The following is a 24,075-nucleotide window of genomic DNA, read 5'->3' as shown; positions in this document are numbered from 1 at the left end:
AGGCCGGTGTCACTCTGCAGAATCAGGGGCCAAGGTGGGTGGTCAGTGGGGTGTGCAGCAAGATGGTTGCCTTGCAGGCCTCAGTAATGGTGGTCTTGCCTGGACCCCGTCCCAGTCCTGTGTGGGGTCACCCCGGCCACTCGGCCCATTCTCCCATCAACTCCGCCACCCTCCGGTCCTGGCAGGGCCCACCCCACCCCAGCCAGCCTGGCCAGTGACCGGCCTGGCAGCCCACAAGATTCTGCGCCTCAAATCAGAACCCGCCATGATTTTGGCATCGCAACCGATTCTCCGCCCAATCGCGTTTCGCCAACGGAGAACCCCGCCCATATTTTTAAACATAAGCAAATTTTATCGTGGATAAAATACTTAAACAAAACAATCACTAGTTAACTGAACAATATGATTTATAACTACATAGATTTCATTGAATTTACAGTGCAGAAGGAGGCCATTCGGCCCATGAAGTCTGCACCTGCCCTTGGAAAGATCACCCTACTTAAGCCCATGCCTCCACCCTATCCCCATAACCCAGTAACACCACCTAATCTTTTGGACACTAAGGGGCAATTTAGCATGGCCAATCCACCTAACCTGCACATCTTTGGACTGTGGAAGGAAACTGGAGCACCCGGAGAAAACCTGTTCTGTTTCCTGTTGATGCCTCAATCCCTTGTTCTTGCTGCCTTCTCAATACTTCCAAGCTCATCTGCTGGCTCCAGTCCTTTCTACAAGACTCTGTGGGGACCACTGGAGATTATTCCACTAGCTTCAAACCAATTAATCCTCCAGCATCATTCTCCTCATGAAATCCAAACTGAGATTAAGACACATGCATTCCACACAGCGAATGGTGATATTAGCTTTTTCTCTGGTTACAGTGCAGGCCTGTTATTTACTTTACTTATCTTTTTTCAGTGAGGTGCAAACTGCGCACATTGTCCTCCTCCCAGTCTCCCTTTCCTGCCCAAAGTTCCACTTCCCAAATTAATTCCTACCTTTCCTGGATGCTTGCATCACTACAGTCAGATTTTCACCTCCTCCACAGTACTGGAATGTCTGTTAGCAAATTCACAAATGAGATCTTGTGTGACTGATATGAAGATATATATTCCCTCCTTGCGCTTCACAATCTGTCCACACGGTGACAACAGCATCATTTTCTAACATCTCTTCACCGTTATTCAGTTGGGTGGGACTCCTCTGACCATGTCCCATTCTAATCAGGCTTATCTCAGCCAGAGAATCTCTGGCAAGGGTTTCTCTTCCTGCTCTTGCCCCGTTACCTATGGAGTCCCCACAGGAATCTAGCCTTGTTTTCCTCCTATTTCTCATCTACACGTTGCCCCTGGGTGACATGATTCTAAAACACAGTGTTAGTCTCCAGGTGTATACTGACAGCCTCCAGCTCTACCTCACCATTACATCTCTCCACTCCTCTGTTGCTAAATTATCAGAACATTTATCCGACATCTAGTAATGGATGAGCAGAAATTTCCTCCAATTAAATATTGGGAAGACTGAGGTTGTTGCTTTGGTCCCCACTCCAAACTCTGCTTCCCCACCATTGGCGTCATCCCTCTGAGCTTCAACCAGACAAACCGGGAGTCATCATAGAAACCCTACAGTGCAGAAAGAGGCCATTCAGCCCATTGAGTCTGCACCAACCCTCCGAATGAGCACCTTGCCAAGGCCCACTCCTCTGTCCTGTCCCCATAACCTCACCTAAGCTGCACATTTTTAGACTGTGGGAGGAAACCAGAGCACCCGGAGGAAACCCACACAGACAGTCACCCAAGATCGGATTGAACCTGGGTCACTGGCGCTGTGAGGCAGCAGTGTTAATCACTGTGCCACCATGCCATCTTGACTTTAAGCAAAGCTTCCAACCAACATTTCATCTATTTTATTCAGACTGCATTTTTCCACCTCAGCAACATTGTCGCTCTCTACTGCTGTATCATCTCCTGCAGAAACCCATATCCATTGGCTTTGTTTCCTTCAGCCTTGGTGAGTCCAGCACACTCCGGACTGCTTTTCCTCATTCTACCCTCTGGAAATATGCCGTCATCCAAAACTTTTTTTAAACATTTGTTCATGGGATGTGCTGGGCCAACATTTATTGCCCATCTCTGAGGGCACTTACGAGTCAACCACATTGCTATGGATCTGGAGTCACATGTAGGCCAGACCAGGTAAGGACGACAGGTTTCTTTCCCTGAAGGACATCAGTGAACCAGATGGGTTTTTACGACAATCAACAATGGCTTCATGGTCACGTATAGACTTTTTAATTCCAGAACTCTATTGAATTCAAATTTTACCATCAGCCATGGTGGGATTCAAACCCAGGGTCCCAAAGCATGACTCTGGGTCTCTGGATTACTAACCCAGTGACAATACCATTACATCCCTGACTCCCTGCTACCTATGTGTTAACTTGCAGCAAGTCCCGTTCCCCTGCCTCTCTGTGCTCGCTGACCTACAGTGCACCTGGTCAAACAATGCCTTGATTTTAAAATTCACATCCTAGTTTTCCAAGCCCTCCATTGTCTTGCCCCCTCCCTGTCTCTGTAATCTTCTCCAGTCCCACTGATCACCCAGATATCTGCATTCCTCTAATTCCGTCCTCTTGAGCAACCACAATGATAATCATTCCTCCAATGGCGATGGTGCCTTTAGCTGCCTGGGTCCTGAGTTCTGGAATTCCCGTCCTAAACCTCTGTACCCCTTAAAACTTAACTCTTTAACCAAGAGGTTGGTCATCTGATATAATGAGCGAGATTCTCCGTTTGGGGGACTGTTGAGAGCCGGGAACAGCGATAGCCGGACCTGTGAGGTATACCTCTACTCAGACTGGGAAAGGAGACAGCCGGACCTGCGAGGGACACCGCTACTCGGGCCCGGAGTGGAGACAGCCGGACCTGCGAGGGACACCTCTACTCGGGCCCGGAGTGGAGACAGCCGGACCTGTGAGGGACACCTCTATTCGTCAATGGGCTGAGTTTGAAAAGCAATCCAGCAATGACGTCACAGGAAAACGATACATTCATTGGCTGGTGTGTAATTGCTAATTTGTATTAGCTATTTTAAATTGCTCTCAGATTAAAGGTAAAAGGGAGAAATACGTCACAGATTAAAAAATCTAAAAAACAGTTGGAAATTTTAAAAAGGACATTAAAAATGAATCAAAATAGAGATGCAGGGCCAGGTTTAGTGTTGAACCTGCATGATGTGAATGTGCGGTAATGCATTTTGGAAGGGCTAATGCAGGTAGGGAATATACGGTGAATGGTAGAACCCTCAAGAGTATTGAAAGTCAAAGAGATCTAGGAGTACAGGTCCACAGATCACTGAAAGGGGCTACACAGGTGGAGAAGGTAGTCAAGAAGGCATACGGCATGCTTGCCTTCATTGGCCGGGGCATTGAGTATAAGAATTGGCAAGTCATGTTGCAGCTGTATAGAACCTTAGTTAGGCCACACTTGGAGTATAGTGTTCAATTCTGGTCGCCACACTACCAGAAGGATGTGGAGGCTTTAGAGAGGGTGCAGAAGAGATTTACCAGAATGTTGCCTGGTATGGAGGGCATAAGCTATGAGGAGCGATTGAATAAACTCGGTTTGTTCTCACTGGAACGAAGGAGGTTGAGGGGCGACCTGATAGAGGTATACAAAATTATGAGGGGCATAGACAGAGTGGATAGTCAGAGGCTTTTCCCCAGGGTAGAGGGGTCAATTACTAGGGGGCATAGGTTTAAGGTGAGAGGGGCAAAGTTTAGAGTAGATGTACGAGGCAAGTTTTTTACGCAGAGGGTAGTGGGTGCCTGGAACTCACTACCGGAGGAGGTAGTGGAGGCAGGGACGATAGGGACATTTAAGGGGCATCTTGACAAATATATGAATAGGATGGGAATAGAAGGATACGGACCCAGGAAGTGTAGAAGATTGTAGTTTAGTCGGGCAGTATGGTCGGCGCGGGCTTGGAGGGCCGAAGGGCCTGTTCCTGTGCTGTACATTTCTTTGTTCTTTGTTCTTTGTATGTGGGAGCTGGTAGACCTCTGTGGTTCCTAGTGAACATATCTGTAGCAAGTTAACGAGGATGCTACGAGGACCTGATGGTCTGAGTTATAAGGAGAGGCTGGATAAACTTGGGGCGGGATTCTCCGACCTCCCGCCGGGTCGGAGAATTGCTGGGGGGCGGCGTGAATTCCGCCCCGACGCCGGCTGCTGAATTCTCCGGCGGCAGTTTTTTGGCGGGGGCGGGGATCACGTCGAGCCGGTCGGGGGCCGTTGGCAGTGGCCCCCCCCGGCGATTCTCCAGGCTCCGATGTGCCGAGCGGCCGCCTGTTTTCGGCCTGTCCCACCGGCGTGAAATACACAAGATCCTTACCGGCGGACCTGGCACTGAGGGCGGCCTGCGGAGTCCTTGGGGGGGTGGCGCGGGGGGATTCGGCCCCAGGGGGGGGCCCCACGGTGGCCTGGCCCGTGATCGAGGCCCGCCGTGGGGGCACTCTTTCCCTCCGTGCCAGCCTCTATAAAGTCATGGCCAGCGCAGAGAAGAAACCCCGTGCGCATGTGCAGGGATCATGCCAGCGGCTCTGTGCATGCGCCCGAACACGCTGGCGCTCCCGCGCATGCGCCAACTCGCGGCGGCCGGCGGAGGCCCTTCGGCGCCGGTTGGCACGGCGCCAACCACTCCAGCGTCGGCCTAGCCCCCGGAAGTGCGGAGGATTCCGCAACTTCTGCGCAGCCCGACGCCGGAGTGGTTCGCGCTGCTCTTTGGCGCCTGTATGGCCCGTCCGCCGGATGGGCGGAATCCCGGCCCTGGACTGTTTTCCCTGGACCGTAGGAGGTTTTGGGTGGTCTTATAGAGGTCTATAAAATATTGAGGAGCATAGATAAGGTAGGTAGTCGACATCTTTTCCCAAAGATAGAGGAGTCTCGAACTGGAGGGCATAGGTGAGAAGGGAGGCATACAAAAGAGACCAGAGGGGAATTTTTTTCACACAAAGGGTGGTGAGCATCTGGAACGAGCTGCCAGAGGCAGTGGTAGAGGAAGGTACGATTTTGTCTTTTAAAAAGCAGTTAGACAGTCGGGCAGGGAGGTTATCGAGGGATTTGTGCCAAATGTGGGCAAGTGGGACTAGCTTAGCGATAGAAACTGGGCGGCAAGGACAAGCTGACTCTTGAGTCTGAGTGTTGGTTGCTGAAGGATCCTCGGCTCAGAATTGATGAGCTGGAGTCTGAGCTTTGGGCTCTGAGACACATCAGGGATAGTGCTGCGTTTCAAGAGGCAGTCACACCCCTTTGATTAATCGATCCCAATTTTGCGATTCTCCGCTGCATCATGGACCCTGATACCAGCGTTGGCTGGTGGAGAACCAGCCCATTGTGTTTAGCTTATTAAGCTGATGTAGTTAATGGGAGGAGCCAGGGACTGAAGCAGTTAGGTGTTGAGTATTCCATTTTGAAGTTCAGTTAAAGATTTGACTGTGGATAGGCCGGCAGCTGTTCGCGATATAGTGAGTTTTGATCTGCCTGTGAACAAGAAGCAGTTTCCCAAACAGTGGGCGGGATTCTCCGACCCGGCACTGGGTCGGAGAATCGGCGGGGGCCGTGCGAATCGCGCCGCCCTGATGCCGGGACGCGATTCTCCGGCCCTGATATGCCAAGCGGCCATAAAAAAAACCCGAGTCCCGCTGGCGCCATTCTAACCTGCTCTGAGCCGGCGGGACCTCGGCGTTGAAGGGTCCAGTGGCGGCCTGTTGCGGGGGAGGGGTGGGGGGGTAGGGGCCGAACCCGGGGGGGGGGGGGGTCTCCAATTTGGCCTGGCCCGCGCTCGGGACCCACCGATCGGCAGGCCGGCCTCTCTGTCTCCGGCCTCCTTTCTTCCGCGCCGCGCCTGTACTCCTGCGCCATGTTGGGTCGGGGCCGGCACGGACAAGGGAGACACCGTGCATGCGTGGAAATCGCGCTGGTGGGACTGCGCATGTGCGGGTTCGCGCTGGACCCACTGCGCATGCGCGCATCCCCCGGCGCCCATTCCATGGCTGGATCAGCAGCTGGTGCGGCGTGAACCGCTCCAGCGCCCTGCTGGCCCCCTGTAGGGGCCAGGATTGCTGATCCTGGGGCCGTGTTGACGCCATCGAGAAACGCGATGGTGTTTCCGATGGCGTCAACACTTAGCCTCAGGATCAGAGAATCCCGCCCATCGAATTCAAGATTTGCCTGTGAACAGGCTGACAAGTTAAACTGTAGTTTCAGACAGACAAGAATCTGCAAGCTGGTTCCTGAAGGATATCCTTTCTCAAAGCAGGGTATCCAAGCCATCTTTATTAAGCAAGTATTCCTGGATCTGCTAACTGTATTCAAAAGTGGATTTTGACCTGGGATGGGAGTTGTTTGAGTGGAGATAAAAGATAGCAGTTAGGATTTAGTGTTTCAATGTCATTGTTAAGCATTGGTTAACTGGTAATTGTAAGCTATTGAATTTATGATATTAAAGCTAGTAATCCTGGGTTAATAATAAAGTTAGTTTTAATATTCCATATTCCTATTTGTGTGTGAAATCACCCCGAGAGCGAAGTATCCTTTTGTCACAGTTTTACAAATTAAATAAAATATTGAGGTCTCTGTAGTATCCTAGCAACTGTTGGAATCTGGTCTGGGATCAGAATGGGACTTGTTATGGGTGAGGTGTTTCAGAAACCCAAAATGTATCATGGAGTTCAACCAATCTCTCCCTTTAATGGATTTGTTGCTTTTCCGAGCACACGGCTTTTTTCCTAGGTGTGATACTACAATTTGGACAAGTGGGTTTTTAAACACAAAACTCTGTTTATTCCATGAACTCAACTTAACATCTTAAATAAACATTGGATCTCTTAACACCCCTTAATTCAAAGATAACTCAGAAAATATTGCAACAGTAAATAATTCCTTAAAATGTTCCTTCAAACTTCCAAGAGACTTTAAACAAAATCACATCAGGTTAAAGGCTTCACTATTATAAGTTTAAATCACCCAAATTATCCAGAGATAGTCTTTCATGGCAGATATCCAGTTCACTGCAAAACACAGACACACATCCAGCTCTTTTCAAAACTGAAACTAAAAACCTGCAAAACTAAACTGCAAAATGGCTGGCCTGAGCTAAGCTCCACCCACTCTATGACATCACTGTTTTCTTAAAGGTACATTGCTTAAACATTCAGTTCTTGAAGACACTCTCGCATGACAGACTAAATAAAGGACTGTGAAGATCTGATTGGACTCCAAACCTGTATATGGACCTTGTGACTATGACGTAGAGTGCAGCCTCTTCAATTCAGTATTTTGGTCAATGGGAATGAGTCAGTGAGAATATTGACTCTGCAGTGTGTTAGACTTCAGCACACAATTTCATTTGGCATCCCAGCAGAGACGTAAAGCCATCCAATCAACAGAGACTCTGATTCTACACTAACGGTTTATTTAAATAATGCTGTACAATATAAAATAGGGAATCATACTCTTTGCATCAAATAAATCAGATATCACCCCATCCCTCTCAACAATTAGGTTTGAGTGATTTTAATTCTATGAAACCCGGTACAATTTTGAAAGGCACTTTGCCGCCATTGGACTTGATGTTTCTTTGTACAAAGATTATAATTTCAGATTGAACCCATTCACAGGTCAGTAATTCCTTGGAAAGCTCCTCATTCCTATTCAGTACAACGAGGTGATGGAATCACACAATTCTAGAATAATAACACATTTTGGAGGCCATTTGACCCATCATGTTTGTGCTAATCTTTTAAAAGAGGAATCCACTTCATTCCTTTCCCTGCTCTCTTCCCAGGGATCTACAAAATTAACCTTTTTCAAATATTGAGTTGGTTCCTTTTTTTAGTAATTCATCTCATCCCGCCATCCAGATCCCGACTGACTGGGAAAAACAGTTGCCGTTGTCAATGACATTGCATTGATATCCCCGGGCTCCCAGCCCTCTCCTGATACTTCCTGAGGCACAAAACTGCAGTACAGGACAGTCTTAAAGAGAAGCTTCATAGGGTGAACATCAGGGGCAAACTTCCTCTTGGGGGGTCATTTATTCACCCATTTAGCGTGACAGTGAATTGGCAGCCAGTGGGGTGCCCTGTACCCTGTGGGGTAGCCTGTGCCTAGTGGGGTGCCCTGTACCCAGTGAGGTGCCCTGTACCAGCTGCCATAGTGGAATGACCAACAAGTTCAGTATAGTGTAGGCCTGAAATTCATTTCTGCTTCATTTCACTGCAGAAATTGACATGAACAATTCCACCAATCAGAGGCTCAGTGACATGTCAGGTCATTGGCTTGTTGAGCCTGGGACCTGAGCCAGACAGGATTTGGCCTCAAAGTGAAGCCTCTAAACGGGCCGGTGGGTCACTATGGCCTGTGCTTTTGTGATTTAGTTAATGGAGGAGGCAGGGAGACAGACTGTGGTGCTCAGAGAACCCACTATAGAGACAGAGTCAGGAAAGTGGGACCGATGGCCTCTCTCTCCATATGCCTGTAAGACACATCTCATTTACTATACACAGAATGTCAGGAGCCAACTATTTGTGTCCGGAATCCAGAATTCCCCCGATGTTTCTCCATTGAAAACCTTTGGATGTGTTCACTGAGAGACTGCACCATTTGCTGCTTCACATTCACATCTCCTTGTCTTGTATGATGCTCGCGATCCGTCAGCTTTCTGAGTACCTGAAAGAAGGGGATTTACATTGAGATGTCATGGGCCCGTCTGAAGTCCAATACAGGCTTACATTTGTTTACCAGCTTTCATATTCCCAGGACTTGACGGTTGAATTACTTTTTGAAGTGCAGTCATTGTTGTAATTATAGGTACACAGCAGCTAATTCATGCACAGCAGGAACCCACAATTAGAAAATAACCAGATAATTGATTTTTGTTATATTGTTTACTGAACGATAAAGACTGGCCAGGAAATTGGAAAGTTGTCTCCTTCTCTGCCTCAAATAGTGAACCTTCATTGTACACATAGAATTAAATCATAGAATCCCCACAGTGCAGAAGGAGGCCATTCAGCCCATTGAGCCTACACCGACTCTTGGAAAGAGCACCCTACCCATGTCCATCCTCCTGTCCATCCCGCCCTATCCTCGTAACCCCATAACCTAACCTGCACATCCCTGGACACTAAGGGACAATTTATCATGGCCAATTCACCTAACCTGCACATCTTTGGACTGTGGGAGGAAACCGGAGCACCCGGAGGAAGCCCACGCAGACACAGGAAGAATGTACAAACTCCACAGACAGTCATGCAAGGCAGGAATTGAACCCAAGTCCCTGCCGCTGTGAGGCAGCAGTGCTAACCACCATGCCGCCATAGTGCCACGAGAAATTTTTATATTCTTTTATATTCAGTTGAGAAGGCCAATAATACTGCTCCCCCCCCTCCCCCACCCCGGCCCCAGAGCTTCACTGGAATGTCAGCCGGAATCTTAGGGTTGTGGGCTTTCAACTTGCAACCCTCTGATTCAGAGGTGAAGGACTGTGCTCCAGACTGGATGACAGCAGGTTCCTTCCAGTTTCCTCATTGGCCAATGGTTGCCATAAGGCAGATGCGGTCCAGGATCAGAGTGCGGCTTGGACACACTGTATGGCATTCCGAGTATTGTTGTAACCAGAATTAAGTGGGATTCACGTTTGGAGCAACATCATTCATAGAAGTAGGGCATGGACAGCAACCTCCACAATCCTCTTCCTGGATTCCCCACACAGTGTCCTACAGAGGAGAACATGGTGGCTCTGGCTGGATGCGCAATGCAGCAATAAACAGAGGGAGTGTAACTAGAACACAGGGGCGTCATTAGGCTGGAAGAAACAATGCCACACCTTCAACACCAAACAGTGAAAACGTCAATCCAATAACTTCAAACTAAAACTTCAAATATCCAACTGGGAGAGTGTGGGGGGGGGGGGGGCTGTTTGGTGGATGGGAGCAGTTTGACTAAGGATGTTTAACTGGCTATGGGGGGTTGGGGGGGGGGAGGGGGGGTTGGAGTTTGACCAGGTGGGCACTTTGTCCACAAGGGTAGCTCAGTCTATCACCCTTACATTTAGACTCAGTCATTGAAACAATTTAAAGAAGTCAATCTCCATTTCGATTTTGTAGGATTTGGTTTTTTTCTGGGATGTTTCCTGGGTTTTGGGGACAGTATCTTGCAGACCCAGTTATTTATTGGTGCAAATCATGCACTGGCCATGTATCGACATCCCTCACTCTCCCAGCGTTAGAATACAAGAATATTGAGGATAACCTTACCCAGATGCTGCAGTAACAGGCCAGCCCCTTGATGATATTTAAAACAGCTGCCAAGCTCAAATAACCAACGAATGGCACAGTGGGTGGGACACAGAGGCAGAATAGTGGCCATGAAGTGACGAGCTGTGAGACGTTGACAGGAGGTCCCAGCGAGGTTGTTACTGGCTGTGTGACTGAATCAGGGGGCAAACATACTGTGGAAACAAAAGAAGAAATAATCAGAACTCTGACAGATGTTGTGTTATGCTGCTTCGGATAACACAGGCTGCTACTTGATGCAGTCTTAACTAAAGGATGCTCCAGACTCTGAAGTGAGTTCAACGTGTTTATTGAACTATTAACACTGTTCTCAAATGTGTTCGACTCTCTGCTAATCTAACTGTAGTAACTCAGTCTAACTGTACCAGCTTGCTCTAAGCAACGTGCTGGGGTGTGATGCTGCTGATCAAGCCTGTCTAACTCTCTAGATGTCTGTCTGTGGAAAGAGGCAGGGTGTGAGTGCCTCATCCCTTTTATAGTGTTTGTCATGCCCCCTTGTGGTGATGACACCTCTGAGTGTCCTGACTGCCCATTGGTTGTGTCCTATTCTGAGTGTTCATTGGTTGCATGTTTGCATATCATGACATCTCCCCTTTTTTTTGTAGATGTATATACATGTGAATGTGCCTGTCTAATGTGACTGACTGAGGAATACAGAACAGAACAAACAAAACAAATGCTCATAAGTCCAGTCTCTGAGGCTTGCGTCTGATCCTCATCGACCGCCGGAGGGGTGGTGGAGGGGATGACGGTGTCATGACAGGCAAGTGGGAGGCACAACTGGTGGCCTCATGGTTCGAGGTGTCTGGAGCTGGCAATTCAGCATGTGGAAATGGAGGGGAAAGTGGTTGTGGGCAAGCAACCTTCCGCAGTGCCCTTTGATTCCTTCGCACAATGGAGCCATCAGCCATATGTATGACATAGGATCTGGGCGTGGCCTGTCGAACAACGACAGCCGGAGCAGACCACCCACCATCCGGTATCTTGATCCTGACCGTGTCTGCCGGGGATAGCACGTCCAGGTCGGTGGCATGTGCGTCATAGCCCTGCTTCTGGCTGTCGGGAAGCTGCTGCATCTTCTGCAGCACCGGGAGGTGATCAAGGTTGGGCAGGTGTACAAGAGTAGATCGTCCGCGTACAGCGAAACCCGGTGCTCCACCCCCCCAAACCAGCCCCTGCCAATTCCTTGAAACTTGGCAGGTTTTCGGGGTATAAATTGAACATGGGGAAAAAGTGAATTGTTCGTGATCCAGGCAAGGGGGCAGGAGAGGAGACTGAAGGAGCTGCCGCTCAGGATGGTAGAGAGGAGCTTTCGCTACCTGGTGGCTCGGAAATGGGAGGCATTACACAAGCTCAACCTTACCCGGCTGGTAGAGCAAATGGAAGGGGATTTTAAAAGATGGGATATGCTCCGGCTTTCGCTGGCGGGGTGGGTACAGACCATGAAAATGACGGTCCTCCCCAGATTTTTGTTTGTCTTCCAGTGCCTCCCCATCTTCATCCCTAAGGCATGTTTTAAGCGGGTGAATAAGATTATGTCGGGATTTGTTTGGGCGAATAAAACCCCGCGAGTGAAGAAAATGTTGTTGGAGCACAGTCGGTGGGAGGGTGGGTTGGCGCTGCCGAACTTCTGCAACTACGACTGGGCGGCGAATATAGCGATGATTAGGAAGTGGGTGGTGGTGGTGGTGGGGGGGGGGGAATGGGAGCGGATGGAGGCGGCGTCATGCAAAGGCACTAGTTTGGGAGCGCTGGTAACGACACCTCTGCCGTTCTCGCCGGCCCGTTACTCCACTAGCCCGGTGGTGGTGGTGGCATTGAGGATTTGGGGCAATGGAGGAGGTATAAGAAGGTGGAGGGTGCGTCGGTCTGGACCCCGATTTGCAAGAACCATAGGTTCACACCGGGCAGGATAGATGGAGGGTTCCGGAGCTGGCAGAGAGCAGGAATTAGACGGATGGGGGATCTATTCATAGATGGGAATTTTCCCAGTCTGAACGCGCTGGAGGACAAGTTCAAGCTGCCGCCGGGGAATGATTTCAGATACTTGCAAGTGCGGGACTTTCTGAGAAAACAGGTGTTGGCTTTCCCACTCTAGCCGCCACGGTGAATACAGGACAGAGTAGTGTCCGGTACCTGGGTAGGGGAGGGGAAAGTGTTGGATATCTATCAGGATTGTTGGAGGTGGAGGAAACCCCGGTGGAGGAACTGAAGGCCAAGTGGGAGGAGGAGTTAGGTGGGGAGTTAGAGGCGGGTCTGTGGGCGGACGCCCTAAGCAGGGTTAATTCCTCTTCATCATGTGCCAGGCTCAGTCTAATACAGTTTAAAGTGGTACACCGGGCACACATGACGGCGGCGAGGATGAGCAAGTTTTTCGGGGTAGAAGACAGATGTGCGAGGTGTGCGGGAACCCCAGCAAACCATGTCCATATGTTTTGGGCATGCCCGAAGCTTGGAGGATTCTGGCAGGGGTTTGCCAAGGCAATGTCCAAGGTGCTAGGTACGCGGGTGGTGCCGAGTCCAGAGGTGGCGATCTTTGGAGTATCAGAAGATCCGGGAGTTCAAGGAGTGAAAGAGGCCGATGTTCTGGCCTTTGCCTCCCTGGTAGCCCGGAGACGGATTCTTTTAATGTGGAGGGACTCGAAGCCCCCGAGCGTGGAGACTTGGGTCAGTGACATGGCTGGGTTTCTCAAGCTGCAGAAAATAAAGTTTGCCTGAAGAGGGTCAATGCTGGGGTTCTCTCGGAGGTGGCAGCCGTTCGTCGACTTTCTCAGGGAAAATTAAAATGTCAGCAGAAGCAGCACTCTGAAGAGGGGGGGGTGCAATCTGTTTAAGGGATGTACAGAAGGGATTGGGTGGGAAAAATCTATTTTACCATGTTGTTGTTTATGTTATTATTTCGCTTATAATTGTTATAAATATTTTGGAAATACTTCACAATAAAAATATATTTAAAAAAAAGATTGGGCAGGTGTATGGCTGGAAGCGTCGTCCGCAGATCTCTGTTCATCAGCAGTTGAGCTGGCGACATGCCGGTGGACAAGGGAGTCGCCCAATACGCAAGTAGTGCAAGGTGTATGGCGGAAGCGGAGTCCGAGGCCTTGCGGATGAGCTGCTTAACGATGTGCACCCCTTTTTCAACTTTGCCATTGGACTGCGGATAGTGCGGACTGGAGGTGACATGCCTGAAATTGTAGCTCTTGGCAAACGTGGACCATTCTTGACTGTGGAAGCAGGGGCCATTGTCGCTCATGACGTGAGAATGTGTCTTTACACGCTTTGTGATGGTCTGTGAGGTGAGGTCTGGAATTTCAGCACCTCAGGATAGTTCGAAAAGTAATTGATGGTTAAGATATAGTCACGACCATTTCCGTGGAATAGGTCCATGCCAACCTTGGACCACGGAGAGGTCTCTAGGTCATGTGGTTGTAGCATTCCTTACTCTGCGCTGGTTGGAACCTCTGACAGGTTTCGCAGTTCAGGACCATGTCCGTGATCTCCTGGTTGATGCTGGGCCAGTAGACAGCTTGCCGGGCCCTGCGTCTGCACTTTTCTACGCCCAGGTATCCCTCGTGAATCTGCCGCAGCACCATGGTCTGGAGACGTAGCGGGATGACTATCCTGTCCAGCTTGAGCAGGATGCCGTCGATCAGCGTCAGGTCGTCCTTGACGTTGTAGAATTGAGGGCATTGCCCTTTCTGCCAGCCATTGCTGAGGTTGTGGATGACTCGCTGCAACAGGGGATCTTTGGCCGCCTCTTCTCGGTTGAGAACCATCTTCTCACCTGTTGCCGGGAGAGTGTTTGCACACAGTTGTACCTGCAATTCAATGTGCTGCATGATCTCCAGTGGTTCACTGGGTGAGTTGACGGAGCGGGACAATGCATCGGCGATGATGAGCTCCTTGCACATTTGGTGTACACATTTGCTGTGTACACCAAATTGAAATCATACCTCTGGAGTTTGAGCCGAATTCTCTGCAAACGAGGCACCATGTCGTTCAGGTCCTTTTGAATGATGTGGACCAGAGGCCTATGATCCGTCTCAACAGTAATTGTTGGCAAGCCGTAGACATTATCATGAAATTTGAGGATGCCGGTGAGAAGACCTAAACACTCCTTCTCAATCTGCGCATATCTGGTCTCAGTGGGTGTCATTGCCCGTGACGCGTATGGTACTGGTACCCAGGATGACGTGTCGTCTCTTTGAAGCAACACCGCCCCAATGCCATCCTGACTCGCATCTGTGGATATCTTGGTCTCTCGGTCTGGGTCAAAGAATGCAAGGACGGGTGCAGTGGTGAGCTTGGCTTTCAGCTCCAGCCACTCTGTTCGATGCTCTGCCTTCCACTCAAAGGCGGTTGATTTTTTCACCAGGTTGCATAGAGCCGTGGTGTGTGTGGCCAAATTTGGGATGAACTTGCCAAGGAAATTGATCATTCCCAGGAAGCGCAGTACTGCCTTCTTGTCCTCGGGGACTTTCATTGCCTCGATGGTTTTAATTTTGTCTGTGTCCGGGCGCACACCGTGTTGCGAAATCTGATCGCCCAGGAACTTCAGCGTAGATGTCCCTAAACAGCACTTCGACCTGTTTAGCTTGAGGCCATGTCTATGTATGCGTCGGAATACTTTCTTGAGTGGCGACACATGTTCCTCTGGGGTTGTGGACCAGATTATGATATTGTCAACGTAAACCCGAACCCCTTTTATTCCTTCCATCATCTGTTCTATGATGCGATGGAAAATCTCTGATGCCGAGATGATGCCAAATGGCATTCGGTTGTAGCAGAATCTGCCAAAAGGCGTGTTGAAGGTGCAGAGTCTTCTGATGGATTCTTCAACTAGGATTTGCCAAAATCCTTTGGATGCATCCAATTATGTGAAGAAGTGCGCGTGTGCCATCTCACTTGTGATTTCTTCCCTCTTCGGGTTGGGGTAATGTACCCGCATAATGTTTTTGTTTAGATCCTTGGGGTCAATACAGATTGTAGGTCCCCCGAAGGCTTCTTTACGCACACCACGAGCTGACCCAGTCGGTTGGTTCAGTGACCTTGGAGATGATGCCTTGGAGATGTAGACTTGTGAGCTCTGCCTTCAGGCGCTCTCTCAGTGGAGCAGGGACACGTCGTGGTGCATAGACCACTGGCTTGGCATCAGGCCACAGTAGAATCTTGTACTCGTATGGCAGTGTGTCCATCCCGCTAAATACATCTGGGTACTGGGTTAGGATGTCGTCGATGTTGGCCTGAAGATCCGAATGGGACGGCGTTGTGGTGTAGACCCTTTGAATGAGGTTCAGTTGCTTGCAGGCGAGCGCACCTAGCAGGGACGCCCTGTCTGGTTTAACAATCTCGAAGCGTAAGCTTGCTTGTGTGTGTCGGCTGGACACTTGCAGGTGGCAGGACCCCAGTGCCTTGATTGCGTTTCCATTGTAGTCCAGGAGTTTGCAGGCAGCTGGAAGGATTGTGGGGGGCTTCTTGATTCTCTTGATAGGGTGGACAGTGAGAGCCTTTTTCCTCGGATGGTGATGTCTAGCACGAGGGGACATAGCATTAAATTGAGGGGAGATAGATATAGGACAGATGTCAGAGGTAGGTTCTTTACTCAGAGAGTAGTAAGTGCGTGGAATGCCCTGCCTGCAACAGTAGTGGACTCGCCAACACTAAGGGCATTCAAACGGTCATTGGATAGACATATGGATGATAAGGGAATAGTGTAGATGGACTTTAGAGTGCTTTCACAGGTCGACGCAACATCCAGGGCCGAAGGGCCTGTACTGCGCTGTAATGTTCTATGTTCTATGTTCTAAGTCCACCTTCAAAATCAGGTTGGCGGAGGCACCTGTGTCCAGTTTGAACTGGATGGGGCAGTGGTTGACCTTCATCACTGCATGCCATTCGTCCTCGGAATCCACGGCCAGGATTGATTGGACTCCCGATGTGTTTGGTGAGGCGTATTCGCACTTCGTAATAATGCCCACTCGGTAAGTGTTGTCCAGGTATTCATCATCTGGATCCGTTGCGCTGCTTGGATCAGAGTCATTCATTCGGTGTTGCACACTCCTGATGCGCCGCTGTCGGAATTGGGATGGCTGGCTCCTGACTGGTGGTGCAGATCTGCACAGGGCTGCATAGTGGTTTGGTTTCCCACAATTTAAACAGTGTTTGCCTCTTGCAGGGCAATTTTTAAAAAAATGGGCGGTGCCGCAGCTCGCACACGTCATGACGTCGGTGTCATGATGTTCAGTGTGTCGTTGAGCATGTGTGGTGCGGTTCTTGGATGTCTGCACCTGCACAGTGCGGTTTTCGGCTGCTTCGTGTTCCCAATGCGTCGGGCCCCAGGAAGAACGCGCAAAATGGCCGCTTTCGTCAATGTGGAGGCGCTGCATCCGGGAGATGGCCTGACCACTCTCCACCTCGTAGGAGGCTTGTTTTTCATTTTCTGCTGTTTTGTGCTGTGAATAGCGATTTTTAGAGTGCTCATGCACAGTACACGTTTCAATCGTGACTGGCAGGGTCATGTGCTTGATTTTCAACAATTGCTCTCGCAGAGGATCAGAGTGGACTCCAAAAACGATTTGGTCTCTGATCATGGAGTCAGTGATATCACCGAAGTTGCAGGATTGTGCTAGCAGTCTAAGGTTAGTTAGATAGGAGTTGAAGGATTCGTCTTTACCTTGCATCCTCTGCTTGAAGATGTAGCGCTCGAAGATTTTGTTGGTGTCCACCTCGCAGTGGCTGTCGAATTTCTCCAGGATGGATTGGTACTTCGTTTTGTCCTGCCCTTCGGAAAAGTGAAAGGAGTTGGAGAACTCTATCGCATGGTCACCTGCAGTGGTGAGTAGAAGAGCTATCTTCTGAGCATTGGTCGCGCCATTGAGGTCGGATGTTTCCACATATAGTTGAAATTTCTGCTTGAATGATCGCCAGTTGGCACTAGGGTTGCTGGTAGTCCTGAGCTGATGAGGAGCCTGAATCTTGTCCATTGTGCCTGTATTCAGTAGCTGCTTGTCACGGATTTTGCTGAGTTGAACTAAATAGATTGAACAGTCATAGAATTTACAGTGCAGAAGGAGGCCATTCGGCCCATCGAGTCTGCACCGGTTCTTGGAAAGAGCACCCGACCCAAGGTCAACAACTCCACCCTATCCACATAACCCAGTAACCCCACCCAACACTAAGGGCAATTTTGGACACTAAGGGCAATTTATCATGGCCAATCCACCTAACCTGCACATCTTTGGACTGTGGGAGGAAATCGGAGCACCCGGAGGAAACCCACGCACACACGGGGAGAACGTGCAGACTCCGCACAGACAGTGACCCAAGCCGGAATCGAACCTGGGACCCTGGAGCTGTGAAGCAATTGTGCTAACCACTATGCTACATGCTGATATCATGTGTTATGCTGCTTCGGATAACACAGGCTGCTACTTGATGCAGTCTTAACTAAAGGATGCTCCAGACTCTGAAGTGACTTCAACTTGTTGATTGAACTATTAACACTGTTCTCAAATGAGTTCGACTCTCTGCTAATCTAACTGTAGTAACTCAGTCTAACTGTACCAGCTTGCTCTAAGCCACGTGCTGGGTTGTGATGCTGCTGATCAACCCTGTCTAACTCTCTAGATGTCTGTCTGTGGAAAGAGGCAGGGTGTGAGTGCCTCATCCCTTTTATAGGGCAGGATTCTCCACCCCCACGCCGAAGTGGCTGCGCCGTCGTGAACGCCGTCGAGGTTCACGACGGCATGGAACGGCCCCGACCGATTCAGACCCTGAAAATGGGCCAGTATCGGGGCTGCGTCATCTACCCGCGCGAGGCCTTGTCGCCCGCGTAAAAGCGGCGCCGCATAGATGACGTGGCCGGCGCCGCATAACGGACGTCATCCGCGCATGCGTGGTTGCCGTCCTGTCCAAATCCGCCCCGCAAGTAGATGGGGGACGGATCTTGCGGGGCCGCGGAAGGAAGGAGGTCCTCCTTCAGAGAGGACGGCCCGACGATCGGTGGGCACCGATCGCGGGCCACCCCACATTCAAGGTGAAGCCCGGTGCAGGATCCCCCCTCGCCCCCCCACAGGCCGCCCCCCCAAAGTTCATGCTCCGCCCACGACTGTAGCGACCAGGTGTGGACGGCGCAGGGGGGAACCTGCCGTTTTGGCCTGGCCGCTCGGCCCATCCGGGCCTCAGAATAGCGGGGGTGCCGGAGAATCGCCATTTTGGGTGTCTCCGGCGATTCTCCGGCCTGCGAAACTCGACCGGGCCGTTCCCACCGCTTGGGAGAATCGCGGGAGGGGGTCGGACAGGAGTCCCCGGAATTTTCGGCGGCCCAGCCGATTCTCCCAACTGGCGTGGGAGTGGAGAATCGCGCCCATAGTGTTTATGTCATGCCCCCTTGTGGTGATGCCACCTCTGAGTGTCCTGACTGCCCATTGGTTGTGTCCTATTCTGAGTGTTCATTAGTTGCATGTTTGCATATCATGACAATAGAGATGTTCAAAATCAGGAGAGATTGTCATGGAAAAAAGCAACAAAACGATTTCTCCAGTGCCGGGGAAGGTCAGTCACTAGATTTGGGGTGGGGGTGGAGGGTTAGGGGCCAGATTGGGTTGAGGGGGTTAGGGGTCAGATTGGGTAGAGGGGGGTTAGGGGACAGATTGGGTCGAGGGGGTTAGGGGTCAGATTGGGTAGAGGGGGGGTTAGGGGTCAGATTGGGTAGAGGGGGGTTAGGGGTCAGATTGGGTAGAGGGAGGTTAGGGGCCAGATTGGGTCGAGGGGGTTAGGGGTCAGATTGGGTAGAGGGGGGTTAGGGGCCAGATTGGGTCAAGGGGGTTAGGGGTCAGATTGGGTAGAGGGGGGTTAGGGGCCAGATTGGGTCGAGGGGGTTAGGGGTCAGATTGGGCAGAGGGGTGTTAGTGACTGGATTGGGTAGCGGAGGGTTAGAGGCCAGATTGGGTAGAGGGGGTTAGGGGCCGGATTGGGTAGAGGGGGGTTCGGGGCCGGATTGGGTAGGGGGGTTAGGGGTCAGAGTGGGCAGAGGGGGGGTTAGGGGCCATATTGGGTAGAGGGTTGTTAGGGTCTGGATTGGGTAGAGGGGGGTTAGGCACCGGACTGGGTAGAGGGGGTTTAGGGGTCAGATTGGGTAGTGGGAGGTTAGGGGCTGGATTGGGTAGAGGGGGTTAGGGGTCAGATTGGGTAGAGGGGGTGGTTAGGGGCCGGACTGGGTAGAGGGGGGTTAGGGGCTGGATTGGATAGAGGAGGGTTAGGGCCGTATTGGATAGAGGGGTTTAGGGGTCAGATTGGGTAGAGGGGGTGTCAGATTGGGTAGAGGGGGAGTTAGGGGTCAGATTGGGTAGAGGGGGGTTAGGGTCCGGATTGGGTAGAGGGGGGTTAGGGGCCGGATTGGGTAGAGGGAGGTTAGGGGTCAGATTGGGTAGAGGAGGGTTAGGGGTGAGATTGGGTAGAGGGGGGTTAGGGGCCGGATTGGGTAGAGGGGGGTTAGGGGCCAGATTGGGTAGAGGGGTTTAGGGGTCAGATTGGGTAGAGGAGGATTAGGGGTTAGATTGGGTAGAGGGGTTTAGGGGTCAGATTGGGTAGAGTGGAGTTCGGGGTCAGATTGGGTAGAGGAGGGTTAGGGGTGAGATTGGGTAGAGGGGGGTTAGGGGCCGGATGGGTAGAGGGGGGTTAGGGGCCAGATTGGGTAGAGGGGTTTAGGGGTCAGATTGGGTAGAGGAGGGTTAGGGGATAGATTGGGTAGAGGGGTTTAGGGGCTGGATTGGGTAGAGGGAGGTTAGGGGTCAGATTGGGTAGAGGAGGGTTAGGGGTGAGATTGGGTAGAGGGGGGTTAGGGGCCGGATGGGTAGAGGGGGGTTAGGGGCCAGATTGGGTAGAGGGGTTTAGGGGTCAGATTGGGTAGAGGAGGGTTAGGGGTTAGATTGGGTAGAGGGGTTTAGGGGTCAGATTGGGTAGAGGAGGGTTAGGGGTTAGATTGGGTAGAGGGGTTTAGGGGTCAGATTGGGTAGAGTGGAGTTCGGGGTCAGATTGGTAGAGGCCTCCTTCTGCAGCTGGCGAAATGGCAGGGCACTGGAGGTCATGCATATTTATACAGTTCTCCCTGGGCAGAGCCAGCCGGCAGGAGCTACTGGCGAACCTGTAGTGCAGGTTTTAACTTACATCTCCTATTACAGTGGATCACCACAATGTTCCCACTCCTTAACTGTGATAAGCTGCTAGTGAGGGAGGCAGCCATTTGTTTGATTTGATTTTTCTGATAACTCCATCAGTGTGGTTAATACAGAGGTAGACGCACACTGAAATACTGAGGGAGTTGTCCCACTCTGCCATTAGTCAGTTGTCTATCTAGGCTTTACACCATAGTGATGATCTGTGATGGACCATCCCTGAGGAAATAGGAAAACTTACACCCCATAAAACAGTTAACCCATCTGATTGAACAATGAGATCAAAAATAAATCCCCTCAAAAAATCCCTCCCTTTACTATTTTCAATCTTTGTCTCCCAAACTGGAACAGTTCACGTACGTGGGAGATTGTATATTTGGGGCATTTTCTCTTTCATTAATTTTGCAATTGTTTAATACTTTTTAACTATGTTTTCAAGCCTATCTCGGTTCTTTTGAAACAGTTTAACAGCCATGGAAACCATTAACCATTCAGCTGACCTGACTCCATTCGAAATATCACCAATCTTCACACAAAGCTCAGCAAACAAAGTGTCCTCATTTGTAGGCCTGCGTCTAGGAGGTTGTGAGTTCAGTACCAATGCTAACCCCTTTCGCCAAAGACTGACCTCTAGCTGTCTCTTGAAACCACTTTACACTCACTCAAGCGTAAATTGCTGACAGCTAATCACACAAACCACTGGCTCTTAGCGTTTAGCTAACTTTTCTACTTGCTCCATGTTTCTTCATCTTGATTCCGAATGCCCTGGGGGCCTTGTTTCCCACTCACTGAACCTGTCCTTGATTTCAGATACTGAGTGATCCTTACCTGAAAGGTTCACGTCTCCATCCTGATTGATGCCTCCCAAAGAGGCAGAGAGAGAGCACCGATATACTCCAGCATCTGCTTCTGTCACCTCAACAATAGTGAGCGAATCGCCCTCAGTGATCAGTACACTCCCATCAAAACCTTTGTAAAGACGAACGTCACCTTTCGATTTCCGGATAATTCCCATCTGATTTGTCTCACTGATCATCTGCGATTAGAGTTAAGATTTATCGTGAGTCTCTGCTCAGAGAAGAATCTCTGCCTTACTCTGTTTGAAACAAATCACATCATTTCATTCCTGTTCTTATGTACGAGGTTCACTCCTCTGCTCATAAACAGTGAAACAGAAGAAAACCTTTGTCCAAACAGCAACTCTGCTAAGTACCCGAGTATCTGCCATTTTGCAAGGCTTCAGCAGCAAGAATGAGGGAAAATATCATCTCCTTATATTTTTTACAGTTAAACACGCCCCCCACCTGTACGCCATCAGTTTACAGTTAAACACCATCGCCAGCCTATACTTCTTCGGTTTACAGTTAAGCACCACCTGTACTCCATCAGTTTACAACTAAAACCAGGCCCGCCTGTATTCCAGCAGATTACAACTAAATACCACACCCCGCCTGTACTCCATCAGTTTACAACTAAATACCACACCCCGCCTGTACGCCATCTGATTACAACTAAATACCACACCCCGCCTGTACTCCATCAGTTTACAACTAAATACCACACCCCGCCTGTACGCCATCTGATTACAACTAAATACCACACCCCGCCTGTACTCCATCAGTTTACAACTAAATACCACCCCCGCCTGTATTCCAGCAGATTACAACTAAATACCACACCCCGCCTGTACTCCATCAGTTTACAACTAAATACCACCCCCGCCTGTATTCCAGCAGATTACAACTAAATACCACCCCGCCTGTATTCCAGCAGATTACAACTAAATACCACCTCCACCTGTATTCCAGCAGATTACAACGAAATACCACCCCCGACTGTACTCCAGCAGTTTACAACTAAATACCACCCCCGCCTGTATTCCAGCAGTTTACAACTAAATACCACCTCCGCCTGTATTCCAGCAGTTTACAACTAAATACCACCCCCGCCTGTATTCCAGCAGATTACAACTAAATACCACCCCTGCCTGTACTCCATCAGTTTACAACTAAATACCACCCCACCTGTACTCTAGCAGTTTACAACTAATTACCACCCCTGCCTGTACTCCATTAAGTTTGCAACTAAATACCATCCCCCACCTGTACTCCATCAATTTACAGCTAAACACCCCCTGCCTGTACTCCATCGGTTTACACCTAAATACCACCCACCGCCTGTACTGCATCAGTTTACAACTAAATACCACCCGCCTGTACTTCAACCATTTACAGCTAATCACCACACCTACCTGTACTCCATCAGTGTACGGCTAAGCACCCCCCACCTGTATTCCATCAGTTTACAGCTAAACACCTCACCCGCCTGTACTTCATCAGTTTACAGCTAAACACCCCCACCAGTATTCCATCGGTTTACAGCTAAACACCTCACCCGCCTGTACTTCATCAGTTTACAGCTAAACACCCCCACCAGTATTCCATCGGTTTACAGCTAAACACCCCAACCTGTATTCCATCGGTTTACAGCTAAACACCCCAACCTGTATTCCATCGGTTTACAGCTAAACACCCCCACCTGTATTCCATCAGTTTGCAGTTAAACACCACACCTGTCTGTACTCCATCAGTTTCCAACTAAATAACACCCGCTTGTACTACGTCAGTTTACAGCTAAACACCTCCACCTGTATTCCATCAGTTTACAGCTAAACACCGCACCCGCCTGTACTCCAGCAGTTTACAGGTAAACACCTCCCGCCTGTACTCCAGCAGTTTACAGATAAACACCTGTACTCTATCAGTTTATAGATTGTAATGTCACATGGGGCTGGGGATTGATGATAAGCAGGCTGCCGTTTACTGAACGCTCATCTTCAGATATTCAGCAAAACAGAAAACAAAGGAAATAAACCTTTCCTTCTTTGAGGGTAACTTTACACACAGTATATCCCTATTTAAACCTGTAAGGCTAATCCATTTCCCAGGGAAACACAACACAGTCTAAAACAGTGACAGTTGGATTACCAGTACAGGTTCTCATACAGGCCAAAGTTCAATCCAAATCAGGATTTCTGTAATGTCCAAGGTCAGCAACAAACACACAGTAAAATAAAGTAAAGTCATCATAGTCCCTGGTGACCATAGGCTGCTTTCACCTTTGAGGGGGAGAGCAGACTGGTAGTGATTTAATCTGAGCATCACCACACCTCAGGCAAGGGACAAGGTTGAGAAAGTGAGGCCTTCATGAATATGCACATAGCAAATTCTGCACTTCCCAGGCACCTTCCTTGCATGCATCAAGTTTTGTTTATATAGTCTAGCAAGGCTACAGAGCTGATCCTCATTGCACTAATTCTTGTTGGGGGTTGTTGTGTTATGCTTCTTCATGTAGCATAAGCTGCTTCCTTGATGTATTATGCTCTGACAAAGGAAGGTTCAGACTTGGAGATAGGTTTAACACATTTATTGAACAGTTAACAATTCTCCTACTTGAGTTCGACACTCCTGCTAATCTTGCTATAGTAACTCAGTCTAATTAACCAGTCTGCTGTAAGCCATGCGGTGGGTGTGATGCTTCTGA

At 49.8% G+C, this 24,075-nt stretch overlaps 1 protein-coding gene across 1 annotated transcript in view; it reads right to left on the bottom strand.

The window, feature by feature from the left end:
• Positions 1–6,797: 6,797 nt before the first annotated feature.
• LOC140428793 (uncharacterized) overlaps positions 6,798–24,075 on the bottom strand; it is a 100,130-nt gene continuing 82,852 nt past the window's right edge. Inside the window, exons 3-5 of the mRNA XM_072515481.1 lie at positions 21,361–21,568; positions 10,319–10,512; positions 6,798–8,729 (exon numbers count right to left, since the gene is read on the bottom strand). Of these exons, the coding sequence (XP_072371582.1) occupies positions 8,571–8,729; positions 10,319–10,512; positions 21,361–21,568 (561 nt within the window). The 3' untranslated portion in view covers positions 6,798–8,570. The remainder of the gene's footprint in view (positions 8,730–10,318; positions 10,513–21,360; positions 21,569–24,075) is intronic.

This window comes from Scyliorhinus torazame, chromosome 8 (assembly GCF_047496885.1).
Source record: "Scyliorhinus torazame isolate Kashiwa2021f chromosome 8, sScyTor2.1, whole genome shotgun sequence".
Lineage (NCBI taxonomy): Eukaryota > Metazoa > Chordata > Chondrichthyes > Carcharhiniformes > Scyliorhinidae > Scyliorhinus > Scyliorhinus torazame.
This window is presented reverse-complemented; position numbering and strand designations above follow the sequence as displayed.